The following is a 19099-nucleotide window of genomic DNA, read 5'->3' as shown; positions in this document are numbered from 1 at the left end:
AGTAACTTTCTAAATATTCTCTGTGGTGTGTTAAGTGTAAGGAAGGCATACTTTGAAGAGAAATGTTTACTTTTTGTTTGCCAAAGACTAGAAAACACTTGATTAAATAACCTATAAGATCATTAAGAGGGATTATGATTCCATAAGCAGATATCTTTGATGCGAGACAGATACTTCTATCGCCTGTATGCCCGCAGTAGAAGTGGGAGGTGGTCCTAGTGGAGTAGACGGGCCAGCTGTGCTTGCTGTCCTACTCTTCCTCACTTAGGAAGTGCAGCACTGAGAAGTTTGTAAGGCCTGGGGCTTATGTAGGACTCACCTGTAGCTACCATCACTGCGTTTCCTACAGTACTTCATTGGATCTGTGGTACACCAGACAGAATTTTGGTAGAGGATGTATATGTTCCTTGACTGACTGATGTTTAGGTAGAACACAGAAACCTTCCTTGGAGTGAACTAGACTTTTATATCTCATGAATTAGCAACAGAGAGGGAACATCTTGTGGCTGGCAGTTTTGGTCACTTGTATTATTTTCAATATTAGAAAGGTTGTGGTTTCCCAGTCAGTGAACTTCTTCCTCACAGAATAGGTTTAAATTTTTTTGTTGTTTTGTTTTTTTGTTTTTCAAGACAGGGTTTCTCTGTGTAGCCCTGGTGTCTTGGAACTCACTCTGTAGACCAGGCTGGCCTCGAACTCAGAAATCCGTCTGCCTCTGCCTCCCGAGTGCTGGGATTAAAGGCGTGTGCCACCACGCCCGGAAAATTGTTTCTTCTTAATAAATTTTGTCTTCTATATCCTGAGTCTATTGCCAGCTAACATTTTTTTCTTTTAATGGTGAAGTGTTGACTCGGAGACGAAGAGAGGCCAAGAACAAGAGTGACGGTCGGACAGCTGCACAGCCGGCTCTGGATGCCAACAGGTAGGCGGGCACACTCTGTTCCTTATCTGACACAGCAGCACCTGCACCAGGTGAAGCCACTAGTGCCTGTCCCCTGTATTTCTCTGGTTGTCCGTCCTGCCATCATTGTTTGAAAGCCTGAATTTCTTTTTCTTATAATTTCAGTGTAGACCACTCATCTGTTTTTTCAGTTAAAAATGATCCTGCTTCTGCATTGTTCTAAGGCTTCTGTTTTCTTTGAATTTATAAATGGGTGTTTGGTGCTTTGGGGAAGCAGTGAGCATTTTGCAATGTCATAATATAGCAGTTGAGTTGCAGGATGTTGAGCAATATAGAAGACTTCCTTGGGATGTGGCTTGTAGCTTGACTAAGAGCACATTCTGAGGAAGAGGTCAGGTGTAGATGTGGCCTCCTGAAAACAGAGCCGTTTCCACAGGACATTAGAATAGTGAGTTGTTAGGCAGAAATTTTTGTTTGCGGTTTTTTTTCTTCATTAAAACTTTATTTTCCACTTATCAGTGAGTACATATTGTGAGAGTTCCTTTGTGATTGGGTTACCTCACTCAGGATGATGCCCTCCAGGTCCATCCATTTGCCTAGGAATTTTATAAATTCATTCTTTTTAATAGCTGAGTAGTACTCCATTGTGTAAATGTACCACATTTTCTGTATCCATTCCTCTGTTGAGGGGCATCTGGGTTCTTTCCAGCTTCTGGCTATTATAAATAAGGCTGCTATGAACATAGTGGAGCATGTGTCCTTCTTACCGGTTGGGGCATCTTCTGGATATATGCCCAGAAGAGGTATTGCTGGATCTTCCGGTAGTACTATGTCCAATTTTCTGAGGAACCGCCAGAATGATTTCCAGAGTGGTTGTACAAGCTTGCAATCCCACCAACAATGGAGGAGCGTTCCTCTTTCTCCACATCCTCGCCAAAACTGCATGGTACTGGTATAGCGACAGACAAGTAGACCAATGGAACAGAATTGAAGACCCAGAGATGAACCCACACACCTATGGTCACTTGATCTTTGACAAGGGAGCTAAAACCATCCAGTGGAAAAAAGACAGCATTTTCAACAAATGGTGCTGGCACAACTGGCTGTTATCATGTAGAAGATTGCGAATTGATCCATTACTATCTCCTTGTACTAAGGTCAAATCTAAGTGGATTAAGGAACTCCACATAAAACCAGAGACACTGAAACTTACAGAGGAGAAAGTAGGGAAAAGCCTCGAAGATATGGGTACAGGGGAAAAATTCCTGAATAGAACAGCAATGGCTTGTGCTGTAAGATCGAGAATCGATAAATGGGACCTCATAAAATTATAAAGCTTCTGCAAGGCAAAAGACATCGTCAATAAGACAAAAAGACCACCAACAGATTGGGAAAGGATCTTTACCTATCCCAAATCGGACAGGGGACTAATATCCAATATATATAAAGAACTCAAGAAGGTAGACTCCATAAAATCAAATAACGCCATTAAAAAATGGGGCTCAGAACTGAACAAAGATTTCTCACCCGAGGAATACCGAATGGCAGAGAAGCACCTGAAAAAATGTTCAACATCCTTAATCATCAGGGAAATGCAAATCAAAACAACCCTGAGATTCCACCTCACTCTTGTCTCTAGCTGCATATGTATCAAAAGATGGCCTAGTCGGCCATCACTGCAAAGAGAGGCCCATTGGACACGCAAACTTTATATGCCCCAGTACAGGGGAAACGCCAGGGCCAAAAAGGGGGAGTGGGTGGGTATGGGGGACTTTTGGTATAGCATTGGAAATGTAAATGAGCTAAATACCTAATAAAAAATGGAAAAGAAACCTTTATTTTCATTAAAATATAATTACACAATTTTTCCCTTTCCCTCCTCTCAGTCCCTCCCATGTCTCTGTCTCACTCCTTCTCAAAAGTAAGTCTTTTCTTTGATTATTACAGTTATGTGTGCATACACACGCGCACAAATGCAACCTGCTGAGTGTGTTTACTGTTACTTGTATATATGATTTCTGGACTGACCACTGGTATTGGATATCAGTTAGGGGGCTTATCCCTGGGAGACTAGTTCTCAGTGGTCGTTACTTGGTTAAGTTCTTTGTCTAGGGGTGTAGGCCCTGTGGCATTTCTCCCTTACCAGGTAAACATGTCTGTTGGTGGTGTCATGTTGTTGCGATCATGATACACCTATGGGTGTAGCTTTTAGAAGACACATTCTCATAGCAGACTTTTTTTTTGTCTCTTAAAATATTTGTCATCCCTCTAGCGTGGTATTTCCTGAGCCTAAGAAGTTCAGTTTTAGTGTAGATCCTTTGGGGTTGGGCTCCCACAGTCTGTTGTTGTCTGTATTTTGAATAGTTGTGATTTTCTGTAATGATTTAAAATTTAAAAACTAGTATGTGAAAAATTTAAGCCTGTATGTATTAATGGAGTTCCATATAATGTTTGATTCATGTATACACTGTGTAATGTTTAAATCAGTTTAAACGTCTATTCTTCATTTCTTTGTGGTTAAAAACATTAAAACCCCTTTCTTCTAGCTTGTTAAAATGTAATCACCAACTATATAGTAGTAAACCAGCACTCCCTACTACTATCTATCTGTAACTTAGTACCAACTAACAACTTCTTCCTGTTCTTCTCTCTCTGTGAGCTTACATTAGTGCAGACCTTCCTCTTGGCCTGTATCCCTCACATTGCTGCAGTTTTATTAATATCTCTGTGTTCTTGGACAAGCTGTTAAGGTGGAGATTCTTGTTTTCGTTTTGTTTACACGTAGCATCTGATCAGTTGTGTGAGAGGTAGCACAGACAGTAGCTGTATAATGAGCATCGGATATCACACGTCACTCATCACCATAGGTCCTCCATTTACTTTAGGACAGTGGAGTGGCATAGTTTGTCTTCTCTCTTCTCCCTCCCATCCCATCAAATACTAGGGATTGAATCTGGGACCTTGTTTGTGCTAAGCAGGCAGTTAACTTTCAAACTATGCCCTCAGTCTCTTTTTATTTTCTTTCTCTCTTTCTTTTTTCTCTTATTTTAAAGATAAATTATATGTAACCAAGTTATGTAGCCAACGGTAACAAAGTCAAACTTGTCCTGAGTTTAAATGTTCAGGTCTTCCTATATTGCTGCTGCCACTCATTTTTAGGTTAATCCAGAGGTTTTAGAGTATGAATTCTAAATCATGACTAGGTTCAAACGTACTTTATTAATTAAAATGGGAACCGTTATAGTCAGTGCATTTGGGGGGGGCTGATGAAAAATGTTTATTTTGTAGTATTAAACTTCATGCTTCAGGATTTGAGGAACTTTAGAAAGTCTCCCACCCACCCACCCCCACCCCCTCCACCTCCTAACTACCTAATGCATTGTGTGTGGAGGTCAGCAGACAGCAAGGAGTTGATTTTCTTCTTCTACGATATAGGTCCCAGGGATTGAACTCAGGTCATCGGGCTCACTGACTCATGTATTTCTGCATTCTGCTGATTTATAGAGCATTTTCAAAAAGGTTGTCATGATGCTTGAAGTGGTAGTTGATTGGTAGGAGGTCAAGTAAATAAATAAAGCAGAATTTTGTAGTCTAGTTTAACTTTTGAGGTGTTAGTTGTACAGTATGTGGTCTGGCGTCCTAATGATGAATTTGGACAATTTCTGCTGACCAGTGTTGCTGCAGGTATCAGTTCTCAGTGCTGTGTTTCTTAATTTGCTGAGTACAAATCTCAGACATAATGGTCTCACTGAATTCCGAAGCTGCAGTGGATCAGACCAGCAGCAGACCACCAAACACTGACCATGACCTTGTTGAATACAAGTTTGGTTTTGGGAAGTTCTCTGGAATTTCTTGGTCTAGCCACTGAGCTGGTCATTACTAGTGACAATTGACTACTGCATGTCGCAGTCTGAAGATGAAATGGTTTGTTGTTCTGTAGAGTAAGAGGTAGAACAGCTCAAAACTTTAATTTTTTTTTGGTTCAACCACGAGGCACCTAGTTATCAAACCTTTCACTTTCCCTCTTTGGCTTTAAATGCTTCAACAGCTTGCAAGGTTCTTTGTCAACTTCTTGAGTCAAATAAGAGAATCAGCTTCAGTGAGTGCTCTCTCTGGTCCTCATTGCCAGCTTCCTGTGGTCAGCCCCTCAGCTCCTTACCTTCACGGCCCTTCTTCTGTGCAGAGCGTCTTGGAGCACTGTGGTGCTCCACGCTCTATATCTGCTTCTGTGGATGTTGCCTTGCCTCAGCTGTTTTACCACCTATTTTGCCAAATAAGAAAATTTGCTTTTGTTTCACATCATTTCTGTATTATAAAGTAAATATAAACAGCAAATATGTCATTAGTAAAAAAAATGTAAAAAATGTTCATTGAAATGATGCACAGCATAACCTCATTTATTTAAGAATGTATTTCAGTATCAGATGATAAATTTCAACAGTGTAGAAAACAAAATTACTTTTGTACTAATCTAATAGTAAGAATTAATAATGCTTTTGCATTAATTGATGAATTTTGAAGATATACTAATCTAACTTTCCTCATAAAGCAGAGTTTTACGTTCATTCTTGCAGGCAGTAGAGTAGTTTGAGATGTTATTTCTGTTATTTTATTGCCCTTTAGAGAAAATCTTCCATAGAGCTAATTTCTTGCCACAGTTACTGAGTAGTAATAGAAAAGGAAGTTTAAGATCACATGTTTCAGAAAGTTTAAGATGAACTTATCAGCTATGAGTTCTGATATTAATTAGCTGTAAGGACCTTGGGGAAAATAATTCTTTCCTAATGGGGCTGAAGAATTAATTTAGAAATTAAGTTGAAAGGTACTGACTACAGAGAAAGTAGTTAATAAGCATTCTTCACCAACTTGTACAGTTCTGGTTTCATTGAGACATCAAGAACATACTTTTTTCTTTCGCCAAACGATTTTGTTATAAAAAGATGAAAGTAACTATGTAATATGCAGAAGCTTCTGACAGAGGCACGTGTTTTAGTAACTCCTAGTTGATGTATCAGGTGGTAGTGCTAAGGAAGGTAGCTTATAGACAGACTTGACTTACTAATCAAACAGGCATCCACAGTGGTAAACTGTCATTATTGATTTCATGCTTTCAATGCTCCCTTTTCTGTCAAAATTTTAACTTCTCTTTGAAAAAATGATTACACTTAATTTCAGAAGAGTCTGACAGACTGTTTTATGTCTGAGAAGCAATGAGCATTGTTTGAGATGGTTAGAAGAGCTGATTTCATTACCATCCCACTGCTGCAACAGCGGGGTACAAAGAAACAGCCAGGGAAAACTGCTAATCACTTAGTCCTTATGATTGGCACGGGGTTAGCTTTATTGGTGATCCCACTGAGTGAATCTGCGTTGGTTGACAAGTCTCCTCTGCAGACATTTTTGAGATGTAAAAAGACAATCTGAAATATTCCAGGAGCCTAGAGGCAAAAGCAAATCTTAAAATTGCCTCTTCCCCCTCCCCCTCTTCTGCTCACCCAGGAAGGAGAAGTGTTATCTATGTAAGTCCCTGGTTCCACTTGGGGAGTATCAGTGCCATGTGGAGGCCTGTCTCCAGCTTGCAAAGGTTGACAGAGAAGATGGGATTGAAGGGACAAGGAGACCAAGGGTGTGTGCACCTGTGGAGGGGAAACAACAGCAGCGGCTGAAGAAGTCAAAGGTATGTGTGCAGTGCTGAGGAAAAGCTGCAGTTCTGTTCTGGCTGTCTTCTCTCCTTCCCTCTCTCTCCTCCCTTGTTTCCTATTTATCTTGTTTATGCTTGTAAAGGTGGTGTGTGTGTGTGCGCGCGTGCGTGTATATATATTGTACATTATATATGGAGGCCAGAGGTTAGACTTGGGTGTTAGTCCTCAGGGTTTATCCACCTATTTTTACACAGGTCTCTCACTGGACTTGGGGCTTTTGTAGATTAAGGATACTGCCTGAAGCTCCTCCTCTCAGATCCAAGACTATATCAGTTATTAATTGCTATGCTTTTTGCAGTACATACAAAGTTTTCTACTCTTATAAAAACATAGTGGTTTAATTATGGAAAACATAACATTTTCATATTATCTTACCATCCAAGTACCCACGCATATGTCAGATGGCCAGCTTACATTGGAGACAGAGTCTCTCACCAAGCCTGGTGTTCATTGGCCCGCTAGACTAGCTAGTCAGTCAGCTCTGGGAGTCTGCCTTTATGTACTGCAGCCCTCATGCTAGGCCCTAGCTGCTCAGAGTCATGCCAGCTTTCCACATTTGTCTGGGGATTCAAACTCAGGTTTTTGTTTTGCATAGCACTTTTGTGACATCCTAGCCCCACATTAGTATATCATTTTGGTTATATTCTGTGAGAACGTTTGATTTTAAAAATTGCTGTTTTAGTTGCTGATGTGAGTTGTCTAAAAAGTAGTGAATTTTGGCTTGGGATTAAGACAAAAATTTCCAGCAATTTCTAAAGTGGCCCTAAACATATACTTGCCAATTTGTAATATATATTTATGCAAAGCAGTGTTCTCAGCACCGATGATAATAAAATCAGAGTATCAGTCCTCTCAGAAAGTTGCCCTGCTTTTTGCACTGTCAAATATTTAGGAAGAATTTAATTCTTATGTAAAAATAAACAAGTATGGGCTGGAGGTTTGCCTTCGAAAGTAGGATGATTGCCTGGTCTGAATGCCCTTGTACCAAATAATACTGAGCACAGTGACACAGTGACAATTCTAGCACTTGGGAGGTAGAGGCAGGAGGATCACAAGTTCAGACTCATTCCCAGTTATGTAACAAGTTCAAGGTCAGCTTGGGTTACAGGAGACCCTATCTTAAAAACCAAAACAATAAAAACTAAATCATACTACAAACATATCTATTTCATTATTATGCACATTTACTTTTCTCTTTAGTAAATGGTTAAAATTATATATATTTCATAGAATTGTTTTAAAATGATTTTAAAATGATTTAAAATGTTTTAAAATGGAGAGATGGCTCAGCGGTTAAGAGCACTGACTGCTCTTCCAAAGGTCCTGAGTTCAAATCCCAGCAACCACATGGTGGGTCACAACCACCCGTAATGAAATCTGATGCCCTCTTCTGGTGTGTCTGAAGTCAGTTACAGTGTACTTAAGTATAATAAATAAATCCTTAAAAAATGATTTTTATTATGATTTTTTTATCAATAACCATTTGATCTGTTTTATTGATTTTATATACCTATATACCCAAGGTCATGTAAAAGTTTCTCAGGCGAGAAGGGGCCCCATGTGGAGTGAGAAGCCCTGTAGGTTAGGGTAAATCTCTGGGTTTGTTGTAGACTTCTGAAGTATTACTGTTAGCTGGGTGTGCTTGAGCTTGTCCGTAGTCCCACCACTAATAGGGGTCGTCACAAGTTTGAGGTCATCCTGGTTTATATAGGCAATTCTAAGCCCTACCTCCACCTCTATCACCTGCTCCTCAAGCTGAAAAAAACATTATTAATGATGCTTGTATCATATAGATGTCACTTAATCATTATCGTATTATTAAACATTTAGTATTTTCCCAGTCCTTCTATATTTAAAGACTTTAAAACAGTCTAAAGCCTGTACGTTCCTGTAATCTCAGCACTCAGGAGGTTTGAGAGTTTAAGGGCCAGTCCTAGGTACATAGAGAGTTTTAGACCATGATCTACATAGTGTACCCTATCTTAGAAACAGAAACTACGGGCTGGCAAGATGGCTCAGTGGTTAAGAACGCCGACTGCTCTTCCAAAGGTCCTGAGTTCAAATCCCAGCAACCACATGGTGGCTCACAACCATCCTTGAGTGTCTGAAGACAGCTACAGTGTACTTACGTATGATAAATAAATAAATCTTAAAAAAAAAAAGAAACAAACTACAACAATAACCCCAATAAAACAATAAAAGCAGAGCAGAATAACGATAATTTAAAAACCAGGGGTGGGGGGTACCATTAATTTTGAACTACCAGTTATTTCCTGAAGTATGAGTGAACATTTCAACATCTTTTGAAATATTACATTTAATTGCTTTTCAGAAAGAGTAGGGAATCCATGTCCCCACTTCTAGGACCATTTGTGAGATAACTGTGAATCCCTTGTGTTTCTAGGTTTTAGAAACTACAAGGCAGGGCTCCCGGTCTGTGGGAAATGGATCTAAGTGCTTTCTGGCTTGTGATGAGATGAGGAAGATAGAGCAGTAACAGTGTGTTCAAGAGCTATTAGCAGAGGAGCCACTTACACAGAGGCCAGAGACCAAACCGTTCTCCACCGTGCCGCAAGGAAGTGACATCTCTATGAACCTGATGTTTTAAATCTATTTTATGTATATGGGTGTTTGGTTTGCATGTCTGTCTATGTACCACTTGTGTGCCTAGTGCCACAGAGGCCAGAAGAGAGTGTTGAATTCCCTAAAACTGGGTTGCAGAAGGTTGTGAGTGGCTCTGTGAGGGCAGGGAATCAAACCTCTGGAAGAGAAGCAAGTGCTCTGAATCATTTGAGAGTCAGGGGCTCTTTATTCCCTGATTTTAGAGTTGAGTTTTATAGGTGAGTGCTTACTTGCACCAAAGAACCAATTTATTTATCTTTTAAAAAGTTCTTTTTTTATTTAAATTTTTTTGTTTTTTTGTGTATGATTGTTTTGCACACATGTACGTCTCTCTGTATACCACACGTGTACTTAGTGTCCATGGAGTTTGAAAGAGGACATCAGATCCCCTGAAACTGGAGTTACAGACAACTGTGAGTCACAATGTAGGTGCTGGGAATTGAACCTGGGTCTGTGGAAGAGTAACCAGTGCTGTGCGTTAAGCCGACAGTTTATCTTGACGTTGCTCCCTGTTTGTTTGTTTTCCTTTTTTTTTTTTTAAATCTCTTCAAATTTAACATAGAGCAGAAGCTATTTTTTTTTAACATTTTCTTTTCTTTTATTTATTTGTGCGTCTGTGTCTGTGTGAGGGTCTGTGCACATGAATGCAGTTGCCCAAGCCTAGGAAGTCAGAGCCTAGAGGCCTGGGAGCCCCTGGAACTGGAATTACAGGCAGTTGTGAGCCACCATGTAGGTGTTGGAAGTTGATCTCCAGTCCTCTGGAAGAGCAGTGTGCTCTTACCCTCTCGCCCAGAGGCTCTTCTTTAATGTAATTTGTGAACTGATTTGATTTGATGCTGAAACCATCCTTGAGTTTCTTTCTATTTCTCTTTTTTCCTTCTTTCTTTCTTTCCTTTCTTATAGGGTCTCCTTGTGTAGCCTTGACTGGCCTGGAACTTCCTCTGTAGGCCAGGCTGTCCTTGCTACCTCCTTCTGCATGCTGAATACTGTGGTTAAAGGTATGCACCACTTCACCTGGAAAGCTGTGTTCCAGATATGGTGCTTTATTCTCTTCATTACAGTTTGCTGTTTTTCTCATCTACTCTCATTTATTATAAAGCAAAAGACTAAGCTAGTCCCAGCTGTGCCACCACATTCTTCTGGGAATTTTTTGATCTGGGCTAAGTCAGTTGTGTTTTTAATCATTCCATGAAGTAATCCTTCTGTCTGTTTTTCTCTATCACAGGACAAAGGCCATAGTCAAGGCCGACTCCTCAGTCTCTTGGAGCAGTCTGAGCATAGGACCACAGGTGAAGACTCCAGGACCACTTTTCAGGGTTTCTGTTAGGCTGTCCAGTGGAGATGGCAACTGTTGACCTGCAGCTGATTGCTGGGGATAGATGAGGGAGGGAATTTTTGGAGCCAATCAGCCAGTCTTTGAGATTTAATCTAGGTTGTCCCTTCCCTTTCCCCTTTCCCTCTCTTTCCCTCTCTTTCCCTCTCTTTCCCTCTCTTTCCCTCTCTTTCCCTCTCTTTCCCTCTCTTTCCCTCTCTTTCCCTCTCTTTCCCTCTCTCTCTCTCTCTCTCTCTCTCTCTCTCTCTCTTTCTCTCTCTCTCTCTCTCTTTCTCTCTCTCTCTCTCTCTTTCTCTCTCTTTCTCTCTTTCTCTCTTTCTCTCTTTCTTTCTCTCTCTCTCTCTCTCTCTCTCTCTCTCTCTCTCTCTCTCTTTCTTTCTTTCTTTCTTTCTTTCTTTCTTTCTTTCTTTCTTTCTTTCTTTCTGGTAAGTACACTGTAGCTGTCTTCAGATACCCCAGAAGAGGGCATCGGATCTCGTTATGGATGGTTGTGAACCACCTTGTGGTTGCTGGGATTAGAACTCAGGACCTTTGGAAGAGCAGTCAGTGCTCTTAACCGCTGAGCCATCTCTTCTCCAGCCCCTAGGTTGTCTCTTTTCAAAGATGATTGGAGAGATAGCCTGTTTTACTCTTCAAATGTTTAATGTAACGCTTTATAAAGTCTAGAGTCAGGACTGCCTGTTAATCTGGGGAGTGGTTCCAAAATTACAAAAAAGTTAACACATGCCAGAAAGCAGATCTTCTAAAGGAACAGTCGTGGGAATTGGACATGCAGACATTACTGCCTCTTCTGAATGTTTGTAAATCATCGTATGTTACCTTTAGCTCAGTTTCCCAATTTATACTCCTAAGTAATTGTAGGAAGTAATTCTATAATTAGAATTCTAAAATCCCTCTTTGTGTGCCTCTAGTATTTAGAGAATATTAGAGTAGATTCACGAGGAGCATTAGGAGTCATAACTGTAGAGATTGAAAGGATTGTCTCTAGTAAACACCTAAACACATCCCCTGGCTTTTGATGGATGTTAGATGCTATTGCTCCTATTGTTCCTATTAGTTGTATTGTTAAAATTTACCAAATGCAAATGGAACAGTAACTTTTTGCTTGTTGTTTAGTTATTATATTTTATTACCACCAAACAAACCTGTTTTGCCTTGTGATGACTTGTAAAAAGACTTACATCCTCCTTCTTCTAGATCAACAGGTTATAAATCTCTCAGGTGACAGATTTCCCCTGGCAGCCCTATTGTCTGAGTCTAGATCTGACGTTGATTTAGTCAGAAATGATTCATTCGTAAGTGTTCACCTGCAGCTGAGCCTGTTGGATGCTAATGCCCATGTTCCATTGGCTGAGAACTGGAGATCTGAGCTACTTGAATAGACCTGATGAAAAGCACCAGGCGGGAGAAGCTATGACTGCTAACGTTAGTACTTTTATTATTTCTCCAGGTGTAGAGAAAAAACCCAAGTATTCGGAAGTAAGAACCTTCAGGTAAGTTGAGGTATATATTGAAAGTACGGCTGTCACAGCTATGCCAAGTGTAAGCCTGCTGATGGACTCTTTGTGTAGAATATTGTCAGACTACTACAATAGAAATCAGTATGGAAGTAATATAATTCTTTAATTTAATGCTCCTGCCGTATCTGGACTAAGAATTGGCTAGATAGCTGTAGTGATGTTTTAAGTAGAGCTCTGTGTTACTTCTTTCTCTTTTCTCTTCTGCCCAAACCCAAATTCTAGCAGATGTTGGCAGTTTGCGAATTTGGATCTGACTCCACAGTCTCTCCTTGTCTCTATGTTCCATGAGTTTGCTTACTATCTTCATCTGTAAAAGCAGAGTGGTAGTACTTATGGCTAGAGCATTACAGAATTATTTGTACTAATATAATTTTAAGCCCCCACTATAGTATATAATAGCACACACTTGGCGCTTAGCAGGTTAATAGTGAACTTAATCCTAGTGCACATGAGGCAGATTGATCTCTGAAGTCATGACATAGTGAGAATTTGTTTTTATATAAAGGCTGGGAGCTGGAGAGATGGTTCAGTGGTTAAAAGCACTGGCTACTCTTCTAGAGGAACCAGACAAAATTCCCAGCATCTGTAGAATATACACACTATATATATATCACTTGAATTCTCTGTATATTATCTCTCTATCTAATTATTTATTTACCTTTCTGTCCAGGATGCCCTCACCAGAGGTGGAAGAGGCTAGCTGCAGCAGAGAGATGCAGAGTACCCTCTCACAGCTCAACTTAAATGAGTCTCCCATCAAGTCTTTTGTTCCTGTTTCAGAAGCTACAAATTGCTTAGTGGACTTTAAAGAACAGTTTGCTTTCCGGTCACGAACTAAATCAGGCAGAGGAAGGAGGAGAAAATCTTGAATTTCTTGAGACTGGAAGTTGACCAGAACACACATCGTTGGGTTGATCGTGTTCATTAAGTATAGTGGTCTCTAGTTTGTTGTGAGAGTTCTGACCCTGTTGTTATCACCACCAGCACCCATTCAGTATCCTGGCTTTATATTTTATAAGATCAGTTCAGACAACTGTGAATATTATTCTGTTTGAATTTGCTTATAGTTAAAATTTAAATATATTTATCTTTGTATGAAATCTTATTTCAATAGATGGAAGTGTTTTTTTTTTCATTTCTGTTTTAAGCTTTGGGGTAGGGATATTTCAGTTGAAGAGGCAGTTTCACTCATAAGCTATGTGTTCCTGAATGAATTTCATTGCTAATCTTTGACACACTACTCAAATTCATTTAAATTACACTGCACAATTCTGAACATTGACTGAACCTGACATCACTTTGGCTGTGCCAAATGTATTTAATCCCAATACTAACTGTTATCCCTTTCATTCAGTGACCTGCTCACCCAGTTAAGACTTCTCAGCTAAGACCTGTGGCTATATAGAAGGAGGAGTGCCGTTCTTCCCCTGGAATTTTTAAGTGAACACTGTTGTATTAGTGTCTATGCATTTTTTTCTTCAAAATAGATTTACCAGTGGGAGTACCAGGCACAGTTGTCTGTTTAAACCACAATTGTTTGCTAGCTGCCAGAAACTCATTATAACCAACTTTCAGATGAGGCTCATGATATCTCTGCCCTGCTTGGTCAGTGAAAACAGGACACCCCAGCAAGGAGAGTCTAACCTCTTTCCAGACCTCCGGACAGAAGGTCCACCTACAGGTGGCTGCTGAGGAGGCATAGGGAGGAGGCGCAGAAGCTAATTCGCCTTCCTCCTCCGCCTCGGCTCTTTTGTTTTGTCCTTTCTGTCCACCTGATAACACTGTGTCTCCTTTCTTTTTCCTTTTTCTTTTTAAGCCCTTCTCCTCTTCCGACATACTCTCTTGTTGCTCTATAAGGATTTTCTGACCTGTCTTTACTGCCTCTCGATTCAAACAGTAACAGAATACATATATCAGAACAAACAAGACCAAAACTATCAGACCTACCCACAAAAGGTCAATGGGAGAAAAAAGCATAACTACACAGCGAGGATCTATTGATCACTACACTGAGCTTATCATAGTTCCTTAACTTGTCCCAAAACCAGGAACCTTATCGTTACTTTGTGCCTGCTTCCTGGCAACTTTATACTTGCCTCTATTTTATCCGAGGTCCTTCCCAAACTCCTGGGGTCGTAAGTTTCACTTACCATGAACTTACCCTGCCGGCAACCACTGACTGCTGAAAGTTCTGAACTCGGTGGGGGAGTCCGTTCCCCGTACGGGCCACCAATTGTCGTGTCCGCTCTCGACCAGCAAGAACGACACGACCACCAGTCCTTCTAACAGCAGTTTATTCAGTCCTCATCTTTCTTCTTTCTCTTAAAAATATCCCCCTTTAACCCGGGGATCAATTTGGGAGACTTACCAGTACCGTTCCCCAGCTGAAGAGTTCTGAATCCACGCCGGATCCTTCTCAACAGTCTGTTTTACGGGAACCTTTATTAACCGCTCCTTCCCTGTGATGCAGTTCTGAATCCTCCCTGTAGCAGGGGGTCTTCGCTCGTGCCTGAAGATGTTTCTTGTCCCGGGTTTCGGCACCACTTCTTGTGCGCGCCCAACTGGCCAGGAAGAACGACGCTGCAACAGGATCCTTCTGCACACGTTTATTCAGTCCTGTTTCTTCTTGTTTATATCTCCCTTGTTTATATCTCTCCCGAACCCTGGGCCTCTCACTCTTTTATACTCTCAGTTCCCATCCATGCACAGCAGGCCACACCACCTTACCAGGCACGCAGCTTCAGCTAATCAGGGCAGCAGGGGCATATCTCCATTAAAATGGATTCACCAGTATCCTGGTACACCTGCGCAGCTCTCAAGATGTTTGTGGCTTATATGAGGAAGTCAGGTGCAAGTCATACGACTTAGCTGCAGTCCCTGGCGCCTTTGGGACTGCCGCCACACCCGCTCCTCACAGGAAACAGATCAAGAGGAACAAGTAAAAGCCCCCTGTGTCCGTGGCAGTGAGGCCACAGTTATATACTCTTCGTTTCTAAGGAAAATGTTGTACCTCTGACGTTAGTACTTTTCTTGTTTTTTCTTCTAAGGGAAAGTGTACCAGATATATCCAATCAGTATAAGTCACTCATATCTCTCATTAGGTGCTCACTTAGGAGGGAGATCTCTATAAATGGTATAATTCATATTTCTGTATAGGAGGTCAAGGGAAAGAACTGCTTCTAAAGGGAGATTAGCTTAAAATTCAGCAGGCTGTAGAGAATGTGGGCCATTGGCTAAAGGTGTGGATTAGCTAAGCCAGGAATTCCTAGCCTACATGGGACTCAAGCTGCCTTCGGTAGAGGCTCCTTGTTTATCCAGTTGTCTTAGTTAGGGTTTCCATTGCTGTGAACAGACACCATGACCGAGGCAACTCTTATGAAGGACAACATTTAATTGGGGCTGGCTTATAGTCTCTGAGGTTCAATCCATTATCATCATGGCAGAAAGCATGGCAATGTTCAGGCAAGCATGGTGCTGGAGAAGCTGAGAGTTCTACATCTTTATCCAAAGGTAGCCAGTAGCAGACTGTCTTCCAGGTGGCTAGGAGGAGGGTCTCAAAGCCCATCCCCATAGTGATAAGCTTTCTCCAACAAGGCCACACCTGCTCCAACAAGAACATACCTAATAGTACCACTCCCTGGGCCAAGCATATTGAAACCCCCATAGCAATCTTGGTCTCTCTCTTGCTGTAGTCTGACAGGAGGTGCATTAGACAAAGAGTGAAGAGTTACATGAAGATCATGTCAGATCAACCTAGGTCTACACCCTACTTCTGATATAGGTTAAATTCTCTGGGACTTAGTTTACTTGTCTGTAAAATGAGGAAAAAAGTACTTAGTGTTTTAAGGATTGACAAAATGTTTCTAAAGACTCAACAGTTTGCTACAAATGTATAGTGGCAGCAGTGAGTTAGTGGTGTTACTGTACTGTTATATGTCATAAGTATTGAAGTAGAGGTGGAAAGGCCAGAGAGATGGCCTCCAGCAAGAAGAGACATATCTCTAAGGAGTGAGCACACTGGGAGCCTGGGTCTTACACACTTATCTCTCCTGGGGTCTCTGGGTAGTTCTGAAAGATTGCTAGCTCACGGAGAATGTTAAAGCTCCATGAGCTTAAACTATTGCTATAACCTGGGGGGAAGGAGAGACGTTTGTCTAACATCATCACAGTTGTGTTCCTTCCTTTTGTCCTTAAAAGAGCCTTTTGTCAGAAGTTGTGCCTGACCCCCTTCCCCTGGGCTCTTACCTTCTACAGACTTTCTACTCAAATAGATACTTGTGCCTGTGTGAGAAGGTGGCCCTTGCCTTATGTTGACACAAGCTAGAAGGGCCAAGAACCAGTGCTCTGCTGCAGCCCTTGGCCAATGAAAATAGAAGTTGGAGTATAGAAGTAACCCATTTTCTTCATGTCTCAGAACAACTGAGGCACATTCTACCATATTCTCAGGGATTCCCTTGTACGGTTGGATCACCATCGTGCCCATAACAGCGTAAATATGTGTACTGTCTTGGCTGTCTTCTGCTAACTCACATCCAAATCCCCTCATGACTAGGAATGAGACCCATACTCTTGGGTCCATGTAAGTGCAGGGTGTGCACTGGGTGAGTCTGAGAGGACTCTAAGTCAGCATTCTGTCTCACTTTCATCACTCTAGCCCCAGCCCTATTTGGAACCTTCTGAAATAATCTGAATGATTAGGCCTACTTCTGGGGAGCCCAACCTGGAAATAGACATCTTGAGTCTACTTAAAAAGATAAAAATCTGAGCATATTGGCACACACCTTTAATCCTAGCACTGGGGAGGCAGAGGCAGGTGGGTCTAGTTCAAGACCAGTCTGATCTCCATGGTGAGTTAGTTCTAGGACAGCCAGGACTATGTAGAAAGGCCCAGTCTCAAGACAAAGATAAACATTGGGTCACCCAGAAATAGACCCAAGGACTCTGGTAGCGCTTGTCATAAGCACGACTTAAGCTGGACCTTTCACTTCCTGTTCCAGTTCCATATTTTGATAAAACAGCTGAGAAACTGTAACCCCTGGCTGGGCAGTACATGTGGGGGTGATGGCCATTGTGCCCTCCCCAACATCATATTTTACTGCCTGTATGGCTAGTTGGTATCCAATACACTTGCAGCAAGGCTGATGTTTACAGGTCTAAAGCAAATCCTACAGAGAAATTCCATGTTTTATACATGGGAAATCCAGACTCTGGACCAGCCAGATGGCTCAGCAGGTGAAGTACATGCTGTAGAAGCCTAATGACCTAGGTTCAATCCACAAAGTCCTTGGACCTCCACATGTTCACTGTGGCATGTACTCCCCCCCCACACACACACATGCACACATCATGTACACAGTAATAAAAAAACAACAAAACCCACCTAAACTTTAGACTCAGAAAAATGGAAAGCTTCCATAAACCAGTTGGGAAAATGGGTTGAGTTTGAACTTGGGTCTGATACCATGTTGATGACTTTGGAAATTTGAGTTTGGGTTGGGCTACTTGCCTGTGAGGCCTTAGATTGAGTTTAGCCCATGGGAGTTGGAGAGAGGAGAAGGGAGGTTGTGAATTGATGGAAAGTTGGTGGTTGCCATTGGGAAGGTGAGACATTGTCGAGACTCTGGAAGAGTCCTGAGAGCCTGTGCACCAGAAGCAGGCTGCTTTCTTGCTGTTTCAATAGTCTGGGAGCTGTTGAGCTTGAGGGAGAGCTCTTCCATTTAGTAAAAGTTAACTGAGACTTACTCCATATTAGAATCCAGAACCTGCTACCAAGTCTCGTAAGGTGGAAGAAACATGAGAGCCCACAGTTGGGTAGGTAAGGTAAACACAGGTGATTTTAATAAATACAGTAGACTGGTTCCCAGCTGGGATCAGAGCGGGGCCTACTTGTTGTGGGGGTCAGGGTTGGGATATGGGAGTCCCACTGTTGCTAACTGAACTTAGATGAAAGGGGAATGGACAAAAGGGATGGAGAGGCCAGGGATATCAGTAGGTCATTGTAGACACATCAATAGGAACAGAGACTCAATGGAAGCAGGGCAGTGCCTGTGAGAGCCATGAGGCCTATCCAAAGCATAAAGAGTATGGAAGATGATCGGGAAGCTGGCTATGGGCATTGTAGGCTGAGAGGAGCATAGCAGGGAGGACCTGGCCTTCCAGCCCAGCGGTGATATCCTGGTTTTGCTGTTTGGCTCTCCCCATTCTACATTCCTTCTGGGTGGCTGCAGGCTGCACTAGGAGGTGTTGAGGGAGCCTTGTCAGGGTTTGACTCTCCTTTGTTGGTTAGTAGCCATCCTGTGTCCTCTTGACCTTCGCTGGCAAGTGCTGTGCCTCTGTTACAGACAGGACTGGACCAAAATGTTCACAGACGTCAAACCCTGGCCTTGACTTAGAAGCTCTCTGGCACTGTGACAACTACAGCCAGGACAACCCACTTCCTGGTGAAATGAAAACGGGACTTTGAGAATCACGGACAAAGAGTCATGAAATAACTTCCAGGAGCATACCCTCATGCTGACTAGAGTCTGCCGCTGTCGTGAATCATAGCTTGGCTTTCGCTTTCAGTTCCATAATCTCCCCCGACTAAATGGAGTTAAGGCACTGGAGCCTCAGACTAAGCATGGTGCTGTGTTGTAGAGCACGGTCAGTTTGCCTTCCCCTACATCATTCTTGACTTCTCTGTCTCTCAAAGCTTGTATGTCTGCTTGGTATCCAGGAAACTGCAGGTAGGGCTGTATTTGCCGTGTTTATAGGTCAGATCACATCAAAGCTGCTACAGGAGCCACCTCTGCTCGCCTGTGTCCTGTGGAGGCCTTCACTAACTGAATAATAGCATGACTGCTAAATAGCAGTCTTGTGCCCACCAATTTGCCTGAGTTCTAACAGGCACTTAGAAGCTGCTTTTGTTAGGCATTGTGTCTGACTACAGCTTGCTCTGCATGGACATGCTAATTACTCAGGGAGTGCCTGTCTCTCTGACCCATCTCTTCCTTCAAGGCTGAAGGCACAAAGTTAGGTCACGTC

General features: G+C 42.0%; 1 protein-coding gene across 8 annotated transcripts in view; it reads left to right on the top strand.

Annotated features, from left to right (window-relative positions):
- Positions 1-13585, top strand: part of Uimc1 (ubiquitin interaction motif containing 1) — a 72484-nt gene extending 58899 nt beyond the window's left edge. For 5 of the 8 annotated variants that reach the window (NR_121592.1, NM_001293660.1, NM_011307.3 and 2 more), the window contains 5 exons: positions 842-920; positions 6399-6576; positions 10449-10512; positions 12007-12049; positions 12747-13585. Coding sequence is in view for 7 of the 8 variants with exons in the window: in NM_001293660.1 (NP_001280589.1) it covers positions 842-920; positions 6399-6576; positions 10449-10512; positions 12007-12049; positions 12747-12945 (563 nt within the window). In the remaining variant the exon portion in view is untranslated. The remainder of the gene's footprint in view (positions 1-841; positions 921-6398; positions 6577-10448; positions 10513-12006; positions 12050-12746) is intronic. The other 3 variants (XM_011244499.2, XM_030247207.1, XM_006517167.3) reach the window with 2 other exon arrangements.
- The last annotated feature ends 5514 nt before the right edge of the window (positions 13586-19099 follow it).

The sequence above is a fragment of the Mus musculus genome, chromosome 13 (assembly GCF_000001635.26).
Source record: "Mus musculus strain C57BL/6J chromosome 13, GRCm38.p6 C57BL/6J".
Classification (NCBI taxonomy): domain Eukaryota; kingdom Metazoa; phylum Chordata; class Mammalia; order Rodentia; family Muridae; genus Mus; species Mus musculus.
This window is presented reverse-complemented; position numbering and strand designations above follow the sequence as displayed.